General features: G+C 46.4%; 2 protein-coding genes and 1 long non-coding RNA gene across 3 annotated transcripts in view; 1 reads left to right on the top strand and 2 right to left on the bottom strand.

Moving 5' to 3' along the window:
• Nucleotides 1–20,930, bottom strand: part of SppL (signal peptide peptidase-like protein) — a 108,875-nt gene extending 87,945 nt beyond the window's left edge. Inside the window, exon 1 of the mRNA XM_084597446.1 lies at nucleotides 19,936–20,930. Coding sequence (XP_084453572.1) covers nucleotides 19,936–19,952 — 17 coding nt within the window. The 5' untranslated portion in view covers nucleotides 19,953–20,930. The remainder of the gene's footprint in view (nucleotides 1–19,935) is intronic.
• On the top strand, nucleotides 1,417–6,583 carry LOC146194507 (uncharacterized). Its single transcript, XM_084597443.1, has 3 exons — nucleotides 1,417–1,871; nucleotides 4,367–4,568; nucleotides 4,945–6,583. The coding sequence occupies exons 1-3, from the start codon at nucleotides 1,828–1,830 to the stop codon at nucleotides 5,008–5,010; spliced, it is 312 nt and encodes a 103-aa protein (XP_084453569.1). The 5' UTR covers nucleotides 1,417–1,827; the 3' UTR covers nucleotides 5,011–6,583.
• On the bottom strand, nucleotides 7,403–12,846 carry LOC146194506 (uncharacterized). Its single transcript, XR_014705883.1, has 4 exons — nucleotides 12,470–12,846; nucleotides 11,517–11,602; nucleotides 11,218–11,283; nucleotides 7,403–7,472 (listed from the first exon to the last, which is right to left on the bottom strand). It is a non-coding gene; the product is annotated as an uncharacterized LOC146194506 (long non-coding RNA).
• Nucleotides 20,931–22,445: the final 1,515 nt, after the last annotated feature.

The following is a 22,445-nucleotide window of genomic DNA, read 5'->3' as shown; positions in this document are numbered from 1 at the left end:
CTAAGAAGTGTCGCGTTCTTTGTGGAAACGAAAAGAGCTAATTTCCTCCTTCTCCATAAACTCAGAAATGTCGACAGTTGACAAAGACGGCTTGGAGAGGCATCGAAAGAGTACAGTGGTTTAACACCATGCATACAAAGCGAAGGGGGTGGAGGAATATCCAGCTCTTCGCTAACCGCGTGTCTTGCTTTGCCGATTTTCTGTGCTCTCTCCCTGCTTTGCGAGTGCTCTGAAAGCAACCAAATCAACAGATATCCAGCGAGCGACGTCCACAATCGACAATGTTGTGTGAATGTACCCTAAGACCAAGAAAATATCTAGGAACGAGACCTTTTTTTTTTCTTAAAAAAAAAGGGGGGGGGGGGGGGGGGACATGCCTTGCTGAGCTGAGACTCTTTTACAGATTTCCGCAAATTAGCCAATAAATGAACCAACATTATTATTATTCATAACGAAAATATGTCGGAAGTGCAAAACAAAAGCGATCCTAGTTATGGCTCGATTGACAATACTCGCGCGGAGCACCCTATTCGCGTCACAGGTTTCGTTAATGCAATCCAAATAGAAATGAAGCACCACCATTTAATAAGAACCGAAATAAAACACGATTGTAGTACAAGCTTGGATTTCCTCTGCCTTCCGAGCCAGCGAGCCGGTTATGTCGCGTGCAGCGCGTGGAGCCCACATATGCTTTTGAGACTGCTAGCGTTCGTGCCTTTGAAGAAACACCTCCTTCGGACTATAACTTATTCTTCTACTGCAAAATTTGCGTTAGTAACGTCGTTATAATAAAAACAAAACCGTATACATATCTCATATGCTACAGGCCAAAACGATGATCAACGAGCGAGCCGCTTTATTTTAGAGTACTAATAATACTTTTGCAGTTTTTAAACATATTATATACAATAATATAATTACATAGGAGACTTACCTCGAAATACACTTCCTACGTTTTCGCTAACGTGGGGAACGCATTCACAATCAGTAGAGAGATTTAGCTTACCGGAGACGTATTACGTCTCCCGGAGACGTACAGACGTAGACGTATCGGACGCCTACTGCGCATGCGTGAAAATTGATGTAGACGTATTCGGCTGACACCGGGCAAAACACGTTTTAGCTGTACGTATCGCCCATACGTAAGACGTATCGCTAGACGTACATGCAGATGATGATGATGGCTATCCAATAAAAAAAAAGATAGAAGTTATTTCTAATAAATACTTCAAATAATGTCACAAAAATGTCACATGCAGATCCCCCGAAGTCATCATGTTGACGTGTTAGCTGTGTTTCGAATAATTATTAATTTGAGCTCACATTTATCCACTTTGCCACCTGCAGCAAGCCTGAACAATCCAAGCCTAGTTGCATTAAATCCGTTTGTTTTGGTGCTCGCATGGAGGTAGGAAACAACTGCTCGTGTTTGCTGGTGTTCGGTCGTGTGCTAGAATTTGCTCCTGCTATCGGTGCAACCTGCCCACGTTACGTTACATCATGCCGACAGCATCCTTCACCCTTCACGACAGGCAGCTTTTAAGCACCCTATCATGGGATGAAATTGAAGACATGCATAGATTTCAACGGGAGCGCGATATTCCTAAGCCTCGAAGGAACTTGCGTGAGCGTGGTACCCTTCAACATCGGCGCCAACAACAACACAGTGTTCAACAGGATTTTTAGATTCTAGAAAGAGGATTTCGGAGAGCTGCAGTTAGCCCTCCTAATTCCAAATGAGGTCATCAGTGCGCAGCGTGTCAGAGTCTCTGGCTCCGAGGCACCTTGGCACAGCTCGACTTTTACTTCGGTCATCTACTCTACGATATGACAAGTGGCTTGATCTGCAAGCTCTTCAGCGATTCTCCGAGGTAAGTAGCGCATGGTGTGGTGGCAGTGGTGGCTTGACGGTTACAAGCCAAATTATTGATAGCAGTGCTTTCTGTGTCAAATAAATATGCCCGCCAAAACATGTAAAGCAAAGCTGACTGGCTGTGGCGTTTCAGTAGTCATCTTTGAATGCGAATTAGCGCTAATCCAGAGGTTCAGAGCTTATCAAAACAGTCTAACACTTGTGCGACCGCTTATAGCGCTTTCAAGCGGATTTAAAGCGATAAATTCCTTGTGAGAAGCGGGGCGGGATGTCGTATCATCCCGCGTGCACACTGCTACGCACTCTCGCGCTACTCATTGCACATCATCCCCATCAGCTTCCATGTGTGCATGAACGCTACCGAGCCTTCTACTCGATATAACTACGTCAAAACCCTACCATTTTGTAGTCGAAAGGCACCAGCGCTCATGCTCCTGGGGATGGTGGCATGGGGCCAATGCTCTCTGGCGCGTAACGGCGTTGCGTCGTTTCTAGCAGGCGAGCAGTTTTGGCTACTGTAAAACATAATATACATTAACGATTGCAGTTGACTCGTGCCCAGTCACTGAACGTCTGCTGTAATCATTCTTTTTTTTTTTTTTTTTTTTTTTTTTTTTTTTTTTTTTTACGTCAATTAACTTAGGCGCACTTGTGCAAAGGCATATATATATACCCCTGCTCTCCAACTCGGTTGTAGAGCTTTGGGAAGGTGCTCTCTTGTCGACATCGAATTTAGTGAAACTGTTTAACGTCCCGAATGCAACCAGTGCTATGCTGCTTTTCGATCTTGCCTACTAGCACAGCATAAGGTCATCAACATAAACACTAGCACACTTACAAGTCAGTATTTTTTTTTATTAAATTAGGGAAGTCCACGGAAACACAAACTGAGAAATACGCAAAAGGTTGTTATCAGCACAAGTTATTTTTTAATTTGCTTCATGTATTAGAAACACTCAACACAGAAATTTCATAAAATTTTATGCAATAATTTAAACAATGTAAGCAATTTTGGATTTGGCCCTTATCGATATGAAAATCTATATTTGACCCTACTTTGACTGAATGAAATTTTTTTCAGAGTCGTTTCTAGCCTCTTTGTGAAAATAATACCTGTAAATGATCATACTGTGAATACAGCTGATGAAGAGTTGTAATATTCATTGTCACACAATCAGCAGCACTGATTTGCTCTAAAGTGAGCAAATAAATGCTTTGTGGGCTTCTGCTTCAAGCAAAGATGTGAGGCTATTTTCTATTGGTAGAAATTAGTTGGAATGTGTTTAATGAAGAGCTATTTTAATTCAGTGCACCATTGTATTGCCGGGGAATGGTAGATGCACATAGGATGCAAAGCGACAAGACAGCGGCAAATATTGTCGTTTCTTGCCAGTTTCGGCTGTTTGCTTATGTTGCTAAATGCAGAAAGCCGCTGCCAACAGGCTAAACTAAATGTAGTCTTTTATAAGTTATTTTGCGAGCTTTATCTGCTTCGTCTGCTGCAGGCCTATGTTCCCAGTGTTTCTATCTTCTGGCTTCAGATTTTCCTGTGATCTCTTCCTATCCTAGACAGTGATAAGGAAGTAGCTATGGAGAAGCAATAATTGAATTTACACTCGCAGTAGTCCACCCTATCATGCTAAAGCTGAGAAAGAAAGCTGTCAAGAATAAAATAGATTTGGCTCATTTCCATCTGCACATCAGTAGAATCTGGCTCATTTTTGAATTGGCACATGATTTCTGTGAAATTCCTGGTCTTTATTTACATCCTTACTGTCTCAAACCGTTTGCAAAAGTGAGATGTATATATGATCTTCCAATTACAAAAAAAAAAAAAAAAAAAAAAAGAAGAAGAAGAAAATAACTAGTGTAGGTTTCTGAATTTCGCTTGCTTTGAAAAAAAAAAGTCAAGTGTCGATGATAGTATCGAAAAAATCCGGAAGCACTGCGGAATCTACACTGCAGAAATGTGAAAATGTAAGCGTTGCTGGTGCACACGATGCATCACGTTTTCTCTCATCATTATGAATTAAATACACCGTCATTATCATTGCTAATGTCATCACTGCTAATTCCAACTTCATTGTCATCGCTACTGTAGACAAGGAGAATTTTGATGTGTGTTTCACGATCCCGAGCGTTACACAGTTGGCTAAAGCGCTCGGATGGGGATGCGAGGGATAGAGGTTCGGCTCCCAGCGGAAACAGGATTTCAATTTTTTCTGATGGCATCATCATGACGTCATTTGATTGACAGCTATAGTGTGACCAAACAAACGAATGCCGACAGTATGAGCCATTAAAGATTTTCACCTTAAAATTGATGGGCCTGTACGAGGTAACGCTAGTGAACTCTTCCAAAAGCAATGCAATAAGTATTATGCTAAGGCACAGTAAAGAAGGTGCACATTGAAAGATTATTTTCTCATGACCACTTTATAGGGACTCTATAAGCGATCGTTGCTTGCAGCCGCTTCAATTTTTCCTCCTCAGGCGGTGCATGCAAAGGAAGGCCCCCGTGCTCAACTGCTGGGGTTTCATCATGGCACAGCAAGGCAAATTTGTCGACCGTCTGTGGCTCAGAAGGAGGACTTCTCTGGGCACAAGTGGAGCCTGTGCAGAAATATCAGGCACTAATGTGTACCAATGCCATAGTCGGCCAGTGGGCCATTTAAAGGCAGGCGTCACGATGCAGGTAAGCCTGTTCAGTCATGTCTTCATTGCAGTAACTAGCTGTAATATGTTTTTCATATTCAGGGGAGTGCATTTCCAAATTAAAGCCTAACATCTCTGCTGCGAAAATTCCACAAGTACTTTTATATTTTTTGAGTTGGTTTTTGGGAAAGGGTAGTCAATGACCCACCTCATGAAAAACAGCTTTTCATCTGTAAAGAAACGTGGCACTTAAGTATGTGATGCAAGATTGTGTTAGCATGTGGCATTTTATAAATTTGTAGGAAAAAATTGTATCTAAAAACTTGCAACTGTAATTACATCTCATTATACAAAAAGAACAGAGGCACCTTTGTAGACCCACATTGGTTATATTTTTAATTCTTGCTATCTTTTAGGGATCCTCAAGGAGACCGTGCACTTTGAGAACCTGCAGAAGATCACCATGGGTCATAAATATGTGATCTATAGTGATGCAGCCTACCCTCGATGGCCTCTACTCTACAAGCTGTTTGGAGGTGCCGTACTGCAGCCTCATCATGTTGCCTTCAACAAGGCAATGAGCAGTGTTAGGAAAGCTGTAGAGGAAGGGTTTGGCAGCGTAGCACGGGATTTTGCTTTTATTGACTATTTCAAGAACCAAACTTTGAGATGGTAACAGGTAGGGCGCATGTATAAAGTTGCGCAATGAACTGCCGAACATCTTTGTACAGCTGTCATGTGTCTATGTACTTTGTCTTGTGTCTGTCTCAGTTAGTCATTACCTTGTGCCTTCTCAAACATAAGCGTCGGCCTACGTCCTGCGGTCGAAAAATTTGGAAAATTTTTTTTTCTTTTTTTAGGCTGCCTTTCTCAGTAAAATATAGACAAGCATGGCAAGCAGTGACCTTCATAGTTGAAGCATTTGTCAACAGTCGCAGAATTCATCTCTGTATTCCTTACAGCAATAATTGCAGCATGCAGTGGTGCATATCTTGTAAATAGGGTAAGTGCACTAGGAAACTTGGACATCAGAAACAAGTGGAAAGGAGGCTTGCAGACTCACAACTGGATTCACTAAGTAAAGATGACACATATAAAGTGCACAAAACCGCATGCTCAACGCTATACTTTTGCTTGCTGTACATATGTCCTCTTTCGGTTAGTAAAATACAGTTGTGAGCCTATGTACGTCCATGTCCACTTCTGTTTCTGTTGTCCGTGTTTTCTAGAACAGTTACTCCATTTCCAAGATGAGCATCACTGCATGCAACAATGCTACCCAAAGATTTATGCTGTTCATTTGTTGACGCTGTTATGCCGAGATGCAGCTTTATGAATTTTTTTTTTATGCGAGATGCAGCAATATTTATCTCGATTGATTGCAGCAGTGCATGACTACTTTCTCGTTCTCGTCTCACAGTGTTCAACATGACATGGTGTGTGCGTGGTGGCATTTAGGGTGGCGTGTGATAGTGTTCGTGTTCAAATGCAGGGGTTTTTGCCTGAGTGTTGTGTGCAGCGATATGACAGCTTCGGTTTGCCATCTCGCTACTTGGCGAACTGAAAGGATGCGATGACTTTGGTTCGGCGTTGTCTCCCATGCTCCTTTGACTGCGTGACCGTCTACCGGTGAGCACCCGACAGCTGCGCTCCGGACCAACGGCTTCACTTGTTCCCAACGCTAACTTCGAACTGTTAGTGGCACGAGATGCTTGTGACCGCAAATATGCACTAGACTACCAGTCTGAACGCTGTACCTGAGTTGTGCTGTGTGGGCCGTCTCTAGTGTTTCACCCGAACGGTCGTGTGTGCATTTGTGTATTGTCTAGATTAAGGAAAGGTGGTATCTGAGTTATAAAAGTGTCTGTATGTGTGAAGTGCCATCTGCTTTGGCGAACCACCACAGCTTGTCTTTGTCAGGCCGTCTGACGGCTTCAGTGAAAACCTGTGCTACCAGATGCAAAAAGTGATGATGCCATTTTATGGTTTTTCACTTCATGCCGCTAATTCACAGCTCATATATTCATTGATCGCATGTGCTGCTAGAGTCATTATTCAGAGTTTTCTGTACACTACTAAATTAATTGTACTCTCATTGAGCTGTCATGTTGTCATCATGCCCGAGACGCTTTGCATTGTAGCCCCATCCAGTAGTGCAGCCAGAGCTCGAGTTTTACCATAGTTGGCATCAACGAATGCCGCAGATGCCCTCTGTTTCCGCACTCTTTATAAAAAAAAAGAAACTAAAGTCGCCTTTGAATCTCCTAGATTTTAACCCTGCGAAACTGTGTCTAGTCAGGCCAAAGCTATCACGCATATCTTTCTTTTCTTTTTTTTTGCAGCTGTGGGTTTCGTGGACCCTGAAAATCACTTCGTGAGCCCTTATTTGAGAAACACTGACCTATGATATGCTTTTAGCAATTACCACTATGTGACGGGACATTTTGAATTTCTTTTGGTGAAGTGGTGACCACAGGCCACTAACAGTGTTTTCAACGTTGTAGCTGAGGCTCACTTGAGAGAGGTTGTGCACATATTTTTTTTTTTTTCGAGTCATTGCATATGTTTACAATTCTAACAATGCAAATATTTCTTGCAGATAATTTTGGACTTGTATTTGCGAAACTGTAGCCTTAGCTACTTATGCACCATAAAATGCAAGAACAGAAACACACCGACAGCATTTGTGTTGCAAAAATGTATTTGGGATTTATTTGGCAAAGTGAACATGGTCGAGAGAGTTTTGGAGAAAATAAACTGGTGCTATCTGCAATGTGATATAGTGCCAACATAAATAACTTTCATTCTTTCATCAGCGCAATCAGCATCTTGTCAACTGATTGCCAAGATTTCACCAGCTGATCTTCACATGTCCATCTTCACACGGGGCAGTGTTCTTCACCATGTGCTGCATAAAAAATCCGTCTTGTATTCTTCTACCTTCCTGGAATGAAAAGGTGCAGTGTTCACAGAAATTACTGTAAAATTAAAGCTGTTATGAGAAAGCTGGAGGTTGTTTAATATTGCTCTCCAGCTGGTATTGCAGTGAATAACTACGCACATGATTATTCATGAAATGTCTGGGCATATGGCATACCCCTATATCATGGCACAGAAGTGCAGCAGTCTCCTCTTGTGAATGCACCTATCGGGGGTAGAATTGCCGCTCCATTTGCTCCATTCTGCTCCCAAACTGCTTTTCCTGCTCTATCCTGCTCCAAAATGCAATATTGCTCCAAAACTGCTCCGAACTGGCTGTTTTTCTACCATCAAATTTAGTGCAACACGCAAACAATGTCTTTGCACCAGTGGAAAAGATATAACGCATCTAGCACTGGCCTTAATACAAACGAAATTTTTGTAAGGGAAGGAAGCATGTGGCATAATAAATATTTGTTTGCAAGTAAATTTAATATGAGCCACTGGCGATTGGAGATAATTGCAAAAAAAATGCACTGTGCATGTGCCGTAGCACCTCCTCTCAGCCTTTTGAATCGCCGGTGGAGGGAGAAGCAAGAGCAGCAAGCGAAGCAGATAGGCGCAAACTACTGTGAGTCGTTCGGAAGGAAACTTGTCCGACTGGAAAAACCACATGAGTTATTCTAATGGTTGTGGTCTAAGAACAAGCAGGCACTTATCGAGCCTCTTTTTCAGTAACAAGCTTGTCGGGCCTACGGCAGACAAAATCATACTTGAATCGTTATGGGTTGGCACTCCAAAGATGTCACTCACTAGGAAACGTCTCAAGAGTGTTGGAAAGCCATACAGGGCCTATTGCCAAGATTTAAAAAATGAGCTCCAGCATTGCTCAAGCAAATAATGATAAAACTATTGGAAGGAGGTAGTGAAGTAAAAATGCTGAAGAATGAAAAGGCTACTCTTCAGTGCCATCTACATTTCCTGAAGGCACTACTGACCACTGCTCAGGAATTTATCAGCACAGGCATAGGATCAAAAAGGGATATGCACAAGATAGAGAGCAGAAATGTCATGTCCATTAATCTGAGCTCCAAATTAGTGGCATTGCTTGAGTGCATTGAAGTGGTAAACTCGACATTTCAATCTGTCAAGTCAGAATAGGCAACTGTGTTAGGTCACAAGGTCACACTAGGTGTTCAGTTATAAAGCACACCAGCAAGCATTTTGTTTGCTGCTAGTCTGTTCCAAGTTGTTGGTCGTTGTCTTGTCAGAAATGAGTGCGAAGTTGGACAGGCATTGAACTTGCATAAAAAGGAAGAGCTCATCTTTTTCTGTCAGGAAGAAAAAAACAATTACTACAATTATCAGAGGCATTTGACCTTAGGAACCTGCTTCAAAACATAATTCAAATGCTCCAAAACTCTTGTCTCATTGCTCCAAAGCTGCTCCAAAACTCTTGTCTCGCTGCTCCTAAAGCTGCTTCAAAATGCTTGTGCCTGCTTCCACCCCTGACCTATGTATCAGACCCATTGATGACTGTCTTTAGTGGTAATGGCACATACCCACGGCGGGGAATAGGCCATGGTATATAGCAAGTACAAAAGGTTCATTGACAAGCAATTGAGTATTTTGATAATTACGAATCTTAAACTAGAATTTCATGAAAAAAAAGAAAGGAAAAGAAAAGGCAGTGAATTCTCATTGTAGCAATCTACCTGGTGTGATTATATAGTTGTGAACAGAATTGCACACAGGTTGTAGGGTATATCCCTTGGCACTTGCCCCGAAGGAGAGGAGAATAAACACAAAATAGCATGCCTGAGTAATCACCATTTGAACGATCTAACAGTCACTAACAGTGTTTCACAAGGAAGCCTGCTTTGGCCACTGTTGTTGAAAGTGTTCATCAAAGACATTGCCCACATCGACATATCCATTAAATTTGTCGTACATATATAGGGTGGATCTGGTACATATGATATGGGCGTGTCCAGAAATCTAAAATATAAATCGAGAGACAAAAAATAATTTTGGGAAACTACTGTCGAGCTCACACCCTGAAACTCTGCTAGGTCTAATCCGACTAGCTGACGTCGCCCATGTCCAAGGACTCCAGGCCGTCATCTTTGCGGATAAGTTGACACCTGTCTTGCGCCTGTTGGATATTTATTAGTTTTGCCACCACCACATGCAGATGACTGTTCTATTATGACCGGCACAGATGCAGACATGTTGAGAAAGCAAAGCAAAGCCTTCCTGTTAACATTATTGTTGTGGCTTCAATCAAACAAACTTAATATAAATTGTTCAAAGACAACGCTAATTATTTTCCCAGAAAGAAATTTTCTTTTTAATCGTGCTGTCAGCAATGGGAGCCGGAACATTATATTTGTAGGCTCGCAGAGAATACTAAGTGTCACGTTCAACAGCAATCTATACTAGGACTTGCCTGTTGCTGGCATATGCAAAAGATTTTCCATGGTATTTGATGTTATTTTATGTCAGTGAACGCTCCTTCTGATGCACATTGAAAACAAATTGAATCATTTTTTCACATCAACCAATGCATTAAGACCACAGTGGAGGAGTAAACAATAATATAATTTTGCCATCCTTTTCTTGAGGATAAATAAAATTCACCAAATGGGTAATTGCGGTAGAAATGTCTCTATAAAATATTACTTCTGAGCTTTTGCGTTGATTATGCACATTATGCTCTTAGGTCATGGTGCAATGACCTAAGAGCTGGAAATGCATCACGCGTCCAGGCAAACATCACACAAAAGTGTGAAGCCGCAAAAAGAAAAAGCATGTGGGAACTTCCCACGCTTTGCCCGATGATGAATACATTCTGGAGAGGGGTGCCTGAGGGCACACCGCACAGGAAGATACGGTGGCTCTTTGGGAGAAGGGACATGGCCATAAAACCATTACACTGATCCATTAGGAGTTGAGTTCTATAGATGCTGTTTTGATCCGCTGTATGTGACATCAGACATGCCCTGTGTTTTTCTGGCAGACAGACTCCTTGTTCGACTATTGCAACGCTATCGAAGTGAAAAAGGAAGTTTCTATGTCTCCTCGCCTGTTCCCAAGGTATGACTGCAGGAACATTGCTTACCAATACTGTTTGATTGACTGGCTGATTGACCCAGAGAGATGTGCCATGTCTTATTGGCCAAAGTTCTGTGAGAGGGCTGGATTGATTGTTTAAAGGCTTCTTGTGGAGTAAAAAAATACTGGCCCTGGGCAAGAGGCTCAATAGTCTATCATTGCTATGAACTTGCTTTTGACCTTTTGCTGTTAAGACCTTTGAAGTATGTACAGAAGTCTGCAGAAGTGCAATCAAATTTCATTGTTTTTGTTCTCTCATCTTCGAAATGTCATTCTTCTCTTAAACCGAAGACTCAGTCATGCCACCAAATGGAGTGTAGGTTCAAAACAGTGAGACAAGCATAACAATACACAAAGCATTGCGATGGTCTCGTGAGTGTGCACCATGAACATAAAAATTTGTGAATAATTTGTTTTCCTACTCATTTATTTCATTTATCGCTGCTTTCATAGACCATTGCATTTTGTATAATGCACTGTTGCTGCTGCTGGTCCGTGCATAGATTTGGCATGAATGCAAAAGCTAACAACTAGGTTCTAGTGCAGTTGTACTAAGCAGTCTTGAGTTTTAAACTATAGTAAGTTGCTAAGGCATTGAGATAAATAAAACTTTTTACAAATTGGTGCTGCTCAAAATAACGTAAATATGTCCTCACCCCTCAGGGGCACTGACTGCAGGCTTGGTGTTGACGGCAGCGGCTCCACACTGTGCAGACTTGTGGCTGTGCCATGGAAGCAAACAAACAAATGAAAGAAATAATTATTTCTGCAGCCATGAGATCTTGGGCTGTTTTCCGGTGCATAACAACATGCACGAGCTTACTTTAGCACTCTGGCTAGACCTTGTACACAGCAGTAAGAGAATCAAGACTGAACATTGCAGTGCTTTGTAAATAGCTGTAACATGTTCAACAAGAACATTGAAGAAAGTAATATAAGAAGTGTTGTCGCTTACTATTCCGGGAGTTGTCATGATTGCTTTTATCATCATGAGTCTCTCTGGGCACCATGTCCTTCAGGCACTTGCAGGCTCATTTTCATCTGAAAGGGAATAACCATATGAGACACAGATGATTGGTAATTAACTTGCCAACATAATACAGGATCTAATTGTGCAGCTGAAAGTTGCACCAGGACACTAGAAAAGTGCCACGACGCAGACACTGTTGCCTTCATTCAATGCAATGGTCCTTAACAAGGATCCTTTTTTAAGTTTCAGGTGTTTTTATAACACAATGAGCAAACCAGTTCAGCCTCTGCGACTTGTAAATGCTAATAGGACTTCCAGTGCCTGAATGTTTTGTCCAACAGCATAAAATATTGGCGCACTTCATTTCACGTGCTGACACAGGGACACAAGTTCATAAGCTTGGGGAAAAAAAAAAAATAAAATAAATGACCTCTTGCAATATTTGGCTTTGGCACTGCATTCAGCATGTGCTGTTAGCTAATGGTGCCAGACAATTGTCTGAGAAGATAAAGTAAATCATCTTGCAATCAATTTTCATTTATTGTGGCTCCTGGTGGCTGTGCACATTTACATGCACATGTAAACAAAAGCAGCTACACGACGTGTATTATATTATGCAACTCGAGCCATGCTTAGCAAAAATGCTGAAATATCATGTATCTAATTCGCACAATGTAAGTGGCTTTTTACTTTGCGCTGCTATTCCTCAGCAATCGACTAGGCGGTGTTCAGACGGGCGGGCCGTATGTATCATGGGAAAGCATCATCCACCACCACTCCTACTCGGAGCGCACGCGATCGGCAGGCGCCGAGTCACTGCCATTCCAAGCTACTCGAAAGTGCCGTTTTCGTCACATATGATAACTAATTGTTCCGCTCGGACAGTCCGCTGTCCAGTCCGATCGTCTGAACAGAGAAGGTAGTGAGTAGTGACTTACCGGAATCATTTTTTTTTTTTTTTCTGACGCTGGATGGCTTGCAAAGGCCTTTGCGAACGCCTTCATTGCGCAGCGGAGCGAGCGCTCGTTCGCCGTCGGCGGATCGCTAGAAATCGTTGCAACTTCTTTCGACGGCGCCTTCTCCCTGCGCTGTACAGTGTATGTACAGGATGGTGGCGATCTCGAGCTACTTGCTGGTCGTCCGCCGCACTGAAACGCTTGCGCATGATGTTTTCTTGGCACGGCCGGGGCAAGGGTATTACAGCATTTGATGACGCCAATGTGAAAACGGGAGAACTATGTGGCCCGTTGCGCACAGCAGCACTCTACAAGCACTCGTAGCACCATCCCATCGGCGCTTGGCTTAGCTTGGCGGCTTGGCTGCTGAAATCTCGTGAGATCTCGCGAGATTACGGCAAGCTGGACGTCACGCGGCATACGTCTCCGGAGTACGTCTCCAGCGCCTGTACGTATCGGCAGTGTTCACGCATGCGCAGTAGGCGTCCGATACGTCTACGTCTGTACGTCTCCGGGAGACGTCATACGTCTCCGGTAAGCTAAATCTCTCTAGTATTTACTCATCGCCGTCTGTCGTCTGCTGTGCAGTACAAACGTGAATAAAAATTTTCTCGCCTATAATTACGCTTCCTCCATGGAAATACGCGGCAGGTTGTCCAATAATCAAGACGGAATGCAGGCGGCATGTCGCGATGCGCCTGCGGGGGTGCGTCAGGGCGCGTGCTCGTGCGAGAGAGAGCGCGCGGCGCTTGCCGCGAAGGCAGCGAGCCAAGCCGGCGGCGCCCCACTGTGTATTTTTCTGCCACAGATGGCGCTGCCTATCAGGAGCCGCAGCGCCGCCCAGCGATGCTTTGGGAGCCTATAACACAGTTACAGCCACCGCAATCACCCGATTCTGTCATGCTTCTCTCCTTCCGTTCCCTCGCAAAGGTTTTCCACTCTCCTGCCCGAGGTATTCTAGCCTCCGCAAGACAAATTCCCCTTCCTCCTCCGCGTTTGGCGGGAGGTGGGGCGTGGCACTCCGCGAGCGCGAAAGAAAAAAAAAAAAAAAAACGGCCGAGGGAGCGCGCGCCGCTGGATTCAGTCTGGCCGTGGCGAGGGAAAAGCGCGCAGCGAGCGGTAGACAGACACCCATCCTTCTCCCGTCAGTCAGCGAGACGGACCAATGAACGTCGTTCGCGGTACTTACGTCATTACTGTGGCCCGTCGGGCCAGCGCAGGAAACGGGGAAGCTGGCTTCCCAACGGAGAGCATGAGAGAGCTTTGAATTGTATTTTCGGTGCTTTGCGGCGCGCGTGTCACTGTAGCATTTTGCACAGACTATCTCCGGTACCTGATCGAAACACTGGGCTCCTTTGCTTAAAAGGGCCTTCCCCGGACAGTGGCCTTTTAAGGCTCCGCGTCAAACCTCCCAATATGAAATAAACGTTTTCACCACCACCACCACGCTCGTTACCAGCGCGTCCCAGTACTCGACTTTACCTTCTGAACACTACGCTTATGGGACCTAAATGAGATGCCTTACGAGCCTAAGATATAAAAAGCGTGATTATTAGATGTGACATGCCACCCACTCGCGGAGACATTAGTGTGAGGGGTAGGCGCAAGACGGAGTCCTGGCAGGAAACATGGCGGCAACTGCCAACTCGATCAGCTACATTGAGATGGAAAAGTGGGTCGAACCCACGGTGGTGGTGAAAAACATTTTATAAGGAAACGCCTGCAGACCAACACTTTGTTGTGTCCCGCTATAGCTGAACATTTCGATTCGAACCCACGGAAGCCTCGAGTCCCGAGCATGCCCGGCCACGTGGTTAGCCTTGATATCTATGTTGTCCGGTCTTTCTCTCTCTCTCTCTGACACATACTAATGAGTAACAATGAGATAACAATGAGAATGCGGCGTGGCGCGCTGCAGAAGAGAAAACTAATGTGTCCGTGGCTGGGATCCAGTGTCGTAGCACTAAGCGTAGTCTACAGATAAAAGATCTGAGCATCCAGAATGCCTTTGTGCGATTCAAACAGAGCCTAAGCAGATCGCAACGACGCCTGCTCGCGCATTTCCGTCGGGTCGCCAAACGCAAGCGCAGTAAATTTTAAATGCTCGCCCCTCTGGTGCCCGGTCCACTGTTCCTGGCAGACTTTGGCCCGCTGACAGGGACCCCTGGAATCAAGCGCACGCAACGTGCGAAACGGCACCGCCCGTCGGATCCAGCGAACGCCACACGTGATGCTATATTCTGCGCAAGGAGCGACACACACAACGAGGGGGGCTCCCAGTGGGGCGCCCGGGAAGTGCCCACGGATAAAAAGACTCGGAAAACGGCACGCGTGCGCGCCTCGAGTCCCCGACCCACGATGACGAGCTTTCCGTTTCGCCTTTGGCCTGTTTGCTTGCTTTTGCGTCACACGGCGCCGATCGGGGTTAGCCGTGCACTGCGACGAAAAGAAATAAATAAACCAGTGCACGACGAAAGACAGAAAATGTGCCGTAACGGAAAGCCGTTCGACCCTTCTTGGCCTCCTTTTTCTGTTACGGCGTCTTTTTTTCTTGTCTCGCCTTAGTCGTTCCGGGAGCCAAGAAGAAATGGCGGACTAAATGCGGGGCGCATCCGAGATTGAGTTCAAACGCAAAGGCGTCACGGCACCTGAACACACCCTCATCTGCATACGCGCCTTCGGAGGGCATTCCTCCATTTAGCGAGTGCGTATCATCGCGCGCCTCGAGCTCCCTCAGAGATCCTTGCGTCGGCCGCAAGCAGGACTGAACGACGAGAAAGTGACCGTATACCGCTAATAATATAAAAGGAGAAAAACAAATGGAATAACGAATAAGGCAAACCATCAATTCATCATCACCATCAGGCTAACCTAGTCGCTGAGAGACAAAGCCTCTCCCCCCCTTTCCGACTGTCTTCTCATTCCTTCTGTATACTGCAATATGCCGCTGTTACGCACGCTTTTTGTTGGCATCCGGCCTGTTACCGCCTTCAGCGACCATCGGTTTTTGCCTTCCCATTGCAGGCCTTGCCCGTTCCTTCTGCTTCACTTTGACTACAACGTCATTAACTTACACCAGTAATATGCGTTGCGGGGATAGTCTGCTCATGATCATAGTTATTGAACAGGCAAGATGGACAGATTCTTGCCTGCTGTGTCGTCTTGATTGAGGTTAACTACGATCCTCAACTTATGTTTGTTACCTGACCCACTGTTTAACCCTCTTACCGCTACAGCATAGCCTAAGTAGATTTGGCATATTATGTCAATTTCCTTTCCATAGCCGCTGCGTTGAGTTCAACTGAACTTCAGAAAAGCCTCCTGACCCATTTGTCCCCATCGATTAGCCCTGCTTAACGAAGACGACGATGCGCCGTGAATGCAAGCAGAGGCAGCGAAGCGAAGTGCTTGGGCCCACTGCTCCAACGTGAAAACCGCTTTCTCCAAGCACGAACGAATTTCGTTACCTCGCTTGGGGTAACACAGCCGGATCGGAGACGAAGACCGGTTCAGCACGACACAATGTGACGGCGGAAAACAGTGCGGATGCATCGAGAGGGAGTTTTTATCAAACAACGTCCAGGCCGCAAAGGGGGAGAGGACGAACAAGGACGCCACTGATTGTTTTCTCTAGCCGTGGTTTCAAAGATGTAGCGTCACTACCTGTTGCACTGAATGAGACCTCGTCCCGAACAACGTTGGAGGGTTATATAAATGCTGAGAGCACATGTCTAAACCTCGGAAGAGCGGAAACCCGGCGTTGCCCGTGCAGCGTGACATCACGACTCACGTGAGCAGTACACAGCGAATAAATAGAACAAATGAGATATCTCATTTGTTCTATTCATTTCAATAGAAAAAAAAAATGGCCGTTCGAACTCGAGAACAAATAACGCCACAGCGAAGCCTAAAATAAACTCCATGGTTGTTGAAACTACCAGTCTCTCGCGATGTTCCTCCTGAAAACATGGTCCATACTCACAAGAAGAGGATGAAGGTGGTTGGCGGGGCAGAATAATATTCAAAGTAAAATAAAAACTATAACATTTTGGACAAAAACGACGGCCTGGGAGAATCTTGAACATTAACTTAGTTGCAATGTCAAATGCTACCGCAATAGTAATTCACGGCCATGAATATTTTTACATATTGATCTATTCTGCTTTTCATTTTAGGCCTACGCGAATCCGAGTGTTGCACTAATATTATTAATCGTGCAATAACTCATTTTTGCCCTTAAAATAACTCACTATAGCCAGTATTCATTTAATCTGCGTTTTAACACTACTCTCCTACGATGTTTAGTCTACAAACGCTTGCCCCTCAGCTTAATCCCGATGTCATCGTCTCCATCTCAGATCGCGAAGTCTTCTATGAGCGTTTGTACGCGCATTACGCTGCGTACTGTCATAGTCTTTGTTATCTGCGCAGTTTGCATTTTTTACCATCAGCACTTTTTCATTTGTACCCTCCTTCCTCACTGCTCCGTACTGCGGGTTGAAGATAATTAAACGGGGACAGAAAACGAAGAGGACCCTGTTGCACTCGTGAGTTGACGCAATAGCGTACGCCGTTTGGTGCGTCATCTGATGCGACTCTGTAGATTTTTTTTACCCATCTGCTGCTATTTTTTACAAGATTCTTTTATCAGGACGACGACAAACACCGAAGCTTAGCATTCGGAGCAATTTGACACCTCTGAATGCATTTTCCTTTTCTTTAATTGTATAATTAATCAATTACAGTTTAAATTTTTTTTAATTAGCATTATCAAGCATTGGTTTTTCATTCTGAGCATTCTGACATCTCTGATGACCCCTCACCCTCCTGCATTTTTTCATTTCTTTAAATAATCATATAATGACAATGATTTCATTAACTCATCAGCGTCTATCACACAACAATGAATCATCAATCACTGGACAGAAATTACCATAATAAGCTTTATTTTTTTTTATTTTTTTAACGTAGCCTATGATTATTTCCAACACGCGGTGCCGACTACTACGCCGATGGCTTTGTCACCGAAAGAGATAAAACCAGAAAGCCAGAAACGTGGAGAAGCATGGCTTGCCCGGTGAATTGATGCATAACGTTTGGTGGACGAAAGGAGCATCAGCTGGCTTCGCCCATTACACAAAGTCCCCAACCGTTGATTGCGAAACAAAGCAGTGGGACAGCAAATGGCCTGCGGTGCTCGTTGTTCGTGTAGTGTTAGCCGAGAGGACAGCCAGACAAGCGATACATATACACACCCCCAGTGTCGTGCTGTCACCTGCAACTAAAACGTTTTCGTACGGCAAAACCTGCATTTTATTCAGTTCACATGCTATTGGTTCGTTTGCTTCTTCAACCGCACGCGCAAAATTGCATCGAATTTGGCGCCTAGGAATGGCCCGACCGCGCCTTAGCGACACTCTGCTAAGCGGGCCCTTCCGCAGTCTCGTAATTGCTGCCGTCTGTTTCGTCCGTCACCCGTTTCCGAAAACCCATTAGCGGCAAGGCCCAGGGGAACGCCAGCGGCCGCCGCACAGAGAGCATGGCAACTATTACGAGGCATCGCTTTGCGGCCATCGAGGAAGTCAAATAACGGTGTCGCCGTGTGCGAAGTTTCCTCCGAGATGCATAACGGAACCTCAAAAAAGATAGGGAGGGGGCACGAACACTCGTTTCACGACCTCTAAGCGCCTTTTCATAACCTCCCGATGGAATGTGGCTTCCATGACGATTTGCGGCCGAAGCACGGCACCGGAATGATCTGTTGGTCAACCCATCTTTTGCAGTTTTTTTTTTTTCTGCCGCAAACTGACTTTCCCGGCTACATCGGCCGAATGACAACGCCGTGGAAATGTCCTGCGTACAAAGGAAGCGGGATCCCGTCATGGCAAAAATAAGATCAAAGTAAAGGGATTATCCGTCATCCCGGACGCTACCGCTTAGTTCCTCAATGCAGTTCTGCGAGGTGCTGAGAAGGATACAACAGCCAAGGGCGCAGCAGCTCCCACGATTGCAACCCAGATTCCACTGAGTCCGCCACGCTGGTTGGCCAGGTCGCGGCCACCGCTGCAAGGAGCTACGCTGGCTACGCGGCGGACAATGAATGCCGGGGGCGCGGAATAGCCGCCCAAAAGTTCGACCGGTCCCGCTGCTGCTACAGGTTCTTGACCTGGGCGAGACCGCTCGTGGCTCGTTAACGACAACAAAGGCAGGACCCGCTCGATCGAAACGCGCACCGTCTGCTTTCCAAGCGACTGGCCGTGACAAAGGAGGCTTTGCGCGATGGTTGGCGAGATAGCTCGTGCGCCGACAGTCCCGTTAACTACGTGCACCCGAAAGGATTCCGGCCGCTGTGTTAATGCACACAAAAGACCCACACGAGGGATATATCTTGAAAACAACAGATGCGCTGCTGATGTATTCCAGCCATTGGGAAGCTCGCCTTTTCCCCATTGTTGACGCAGTGACGCACTGCGATCATGGTATTTGAAGTAGAGCCGGGTGCAAACAATGCTGAGATGCCCTTCAAGGAAATGGAAGCCATACAGCGGAAACCTTACGTTCGACGCTTCAATATACTACAGCGCTGTCCAAAGCGTTGCTGATCTGGTTTCCGGCTCTGACCAGCAAGCCGTATATTTACCAGTCGCGTATCGATCATGCCGCCGCGAGCTCCGACGTCAATCGGCTCTTAAGCGAGCATGATAAGGCGCTCAATAACGACACCGCGGTCTCGTGTGAAAAACCCTTGAGAAAAACACAAAGGACGCCGACGGCAACTTCCTCGCAAGCCCCATTCCCTAAGCTTTGTCCGTTGCTACACCACCCTCTCCCCTTAGCAGTGCCCCTCTCGTCGCGACGAAGCAGATGCAGCAGATGTTTGACGTCCGACGCCGCTGTTTCCGCAAGCAAATCGGCATGCGATAGCGACTGCCCACCGCAGACGGCCAACGGGCAAAGACCGCGGAGAATCTAAGACTGGGAATCGACGATGTCTCGCTGATTCCCCCTCGACAAGGCAGGACAGGGCACGGTTTCGCCAGAGCGCGCAAAGGCAGTCGCGGCGACCACTCGCACCTGTGTGTGCGCGGCCTCTGACCCACATTTGGGCAATGCCGTTCGCACACAGGGGGCCAGTTTAGAACAAGCGTTAGGCTTAGGGAATGCGAGTCGTCGTCTCCGGCAGCTGCACGCAACACGGGTATGCGCGCGTCTTTGTTCTCACGCCGATCGAACGGCGTGGAAAGAAAAACAAAAGCAACAAGCGAGTCTCCAACTCGAGTTCGCGGGGCATACACTCGCAACATTTCTCGAGCGTGGAAACGGCAGGCTTTCACCCGACGCATTCGAGGCGCGATGGATCCGTGACTGGGCCGTAAGCGCTGGCAAGCGCCGTCCGTCAGTCGCGGTCCGGTTGGAGGAAAGAAGAGATCGCCACACGAGCCACTCACCATTGGTACTCGGACATGACGGCCGCCTTCTCTCGGGCACTGAACGATGCCAGCTTGGCTCCTTTCTTGGGGGGTGACCGGACCCCCTCGACAGAAGCAATCACAGGGCCGTCGGCGTCCGCCGCCTGAACTCGCGTCTCCGCCGAGGTCCTCCCGCCGACATCACCGCCAGGCTAGCAAGCTTCCCTTTCGGAGGGAGCTCCCGTCACCGCCGGCGCGCTCGCACACACACATACAGGGGCACGCACGCACCGATCACACACCAACTCGGCCGCCGCGACGACGACGACGCTTGTTGCGGCCGATCGGCCACTCTGTAGACACCGCTCGGAGCCACACGCAATACGACAGTGAACAATTAAAAAAAATAAAAAAGAAGGTTGATTTGGCGAACAGTTGCGTCTCAAGAAGCCAGCAGTGACCTGCGAATTCTTGCTGTTGTCGTTCACTCTTCTAGAGCAGCAGAGCTGACGAATCGGCGCTGTACGGCAACAAAACGGCGACGGGCAGCAACACTCTCCAAGGTCTTTCACCTTCGTGAAATGGTTTGCTGCCACGGATCGCGGGACCGGTACTGTTTCACCGCCGCCTCGCCCGGCAGGGGTTGGCCCAGACTGCTAGAGCACCAGCGTCGCCAGAGCGTGAACTCGAAAGCTCCGCTGCAAGTGCCAAAGATGCAGCGATGCAGCCGCCGCCGCTGTCTTGACGATATCCTCGCTTTGGCTGCCGCCGCGTCTCTGACGATCACGAGAATCGCATAGCGCGCTGATAAGCGAGAACACCGCGCGGCCAGCAACAACACACACACGTCCGGGAAAGGCGAGCGAGCGCGGTCCGCGGGTCAAACGCTCAATCCAGTCGCTTACATCACAACATTGTCGTGCGGGCACTCCACAACACTCGCACTGCTCGACAGCAAAACTCCACTGGGCTCGCGGCGAGCTTTTTGATCGGGCTCGCCTTGCCCACCCTCGCTCTTCGTGACACAAACGGAGTCACGTGACCAAAAATGGCGACGATTCAACACCTACCCACAGTTCCTCGCGAGCGAATGGCGCCAGAAATGAATTCAAGCGAAACGAAACGCATGTTGTAAGTGGCGCATTTCGCTCCTTCCTTTTTCGTAGCTGTCTGTCACCAGTAAGTACGGTGTAGCTCGTCGCAAGTGTCCCGCGAGCTGCGCACGTGGATGTGCGCTCTCGCAGGCATTAGGCCACATCGCCGAGAGTCATTACGGATAAGTGGTATTCAACATCACAGTCACATGCTATAACATGAATTCAGCCAGGTTTGTTTTAAGCATTCGCTTCCTTCTACTCCGCAGCGGGGGTGTTGGTAGCTCATTCAGACATATTAAGTACGCCTTCATATGTCAGCCGTGAAGCGATGACCTAAAGGTCAACACATCGGTCAACGCGAATCACGGTGGAAGCTGTTCGAACTCTGCAGCCTCGAGCACTCCTGAAAATGATTTTGTAAACAGTCCCGAGATTAACATGTACGCGTCGAAATTTGAAATTCTGCTTTGACTTGTTTAAATAGAACGAATGAGGTTTTGTTTGGTTTGTGGGGTTTAACGTCCCAAAGCAACTCAGGCTATGAGAGACGCCGCGGTGGAAGACTCCGGAAATTTCGACCACCTGTGGTTCTAGCACACGTGCGCCTTGCTTTTCGCCTCGATCGAAAAGCGGCCGCCGAGGCCGGGACTCGATCCCGCACCCTTGGGAACAGTAATTGAGCGCCGTAACCACTACGCCACTCCGGCGGGGCAGTACGAATGAGGTGTTCGATCCGTACATCAGAGAAAATCGAGGACACTTTCTGGGCTAAATCTTTGGTTGTTCGCGCGTAGATATCGCCCATCGGTAGCATTCAGAGGTATAAGGTACTTGCATATTGGCTGCAAGCAAACAAGGAAATCGCACGAAAACATAAAAATAGGGTTGTTTTGATTAATGCGGTACAACGTCCCAAAGCGACTCCGGCTATGAAAGACGCCGTATTGAAGGGCTCCGGAAATTTCGACCACCTGGGGTTTAACGTGCACCGATATCGCACAGCACATGGGCGCCTTCTTTTTAGCCGCCATCGAAAAGCGGCCGCGATTCAGTCCAGCATCCTCGGGCAAAATAGTCGAACGCTATATCTGCGTCAAAGAAACAGAAAAATAGTGCAGTACGAGTTTCGCGTGCAGTGCTTATTATCGAGTGAATGCATGGAATAGCTTTAAGAATATGCTAAAATACCTTTCCAATTAGAGATACAAGCCAATTTCGATTTCAAATTCAATTTCTTCTCAACCACATAGGGCACTCCCTGATCACACAAAATATAGTGTGGATTATGCACATGCAAAATGGTGCACACTAGTTTATATTTAGCCTCCCGGCATTATCTAACAATGGTGAGCTACAGCACTTTCCCCAGTGCTTCGCAAAAAGCAGCCTGCAGCTATTAGAGTTCAGATACTCAGTTTCCAATATACATACAACATTACGTTTAAATTTAGC

The sequence above is a fragment of the Amblyomma maculatum genome, chromosome 3 (genome assembly GCF_055883805.1).
Source record: "Amblyomma maculatum isolate TAMU_Amacu chromosome 3, ASM5588380v1, whole genome shotgun sequence".
Lineage (NCBI taxonomy): Eukaryota > Metazoa > Arthropoda > Arachnida > Ixodida > Ixodidae > Amblyomma > Amblyomma maculatum.
The sequence above is the reverse complement of the archived record's forward strand: the minus strand, read 5'-3'. Positions and strand labels throughout refer to the sequence as shown.

Bases quoted from the DNA above. Each gene is read 5' to 3' on its own strand.
- LOC146194507 (XM_084597443.1), top strand. From the start codon at position 1,828: ATGACAAGTGGCTTGATCTGCAAGCTCTTCAGCGATTCTCCGAG. The intron at 1,872-4,366 runs GTAAGTAGCGCA...TTTCCTCCTCAG, and splicing joins CTCTTCAGCGATTCTCCGAG to GCGGTGCATGCAAAGGAAGG. The intron at 4,569-4,944 runs GTAAGCCTGTTC...GCTATCTTTTAG, and splicing joins AGGCAGGCGTCACGATGCAG to GGATCCTCAAGGAGACCGTG.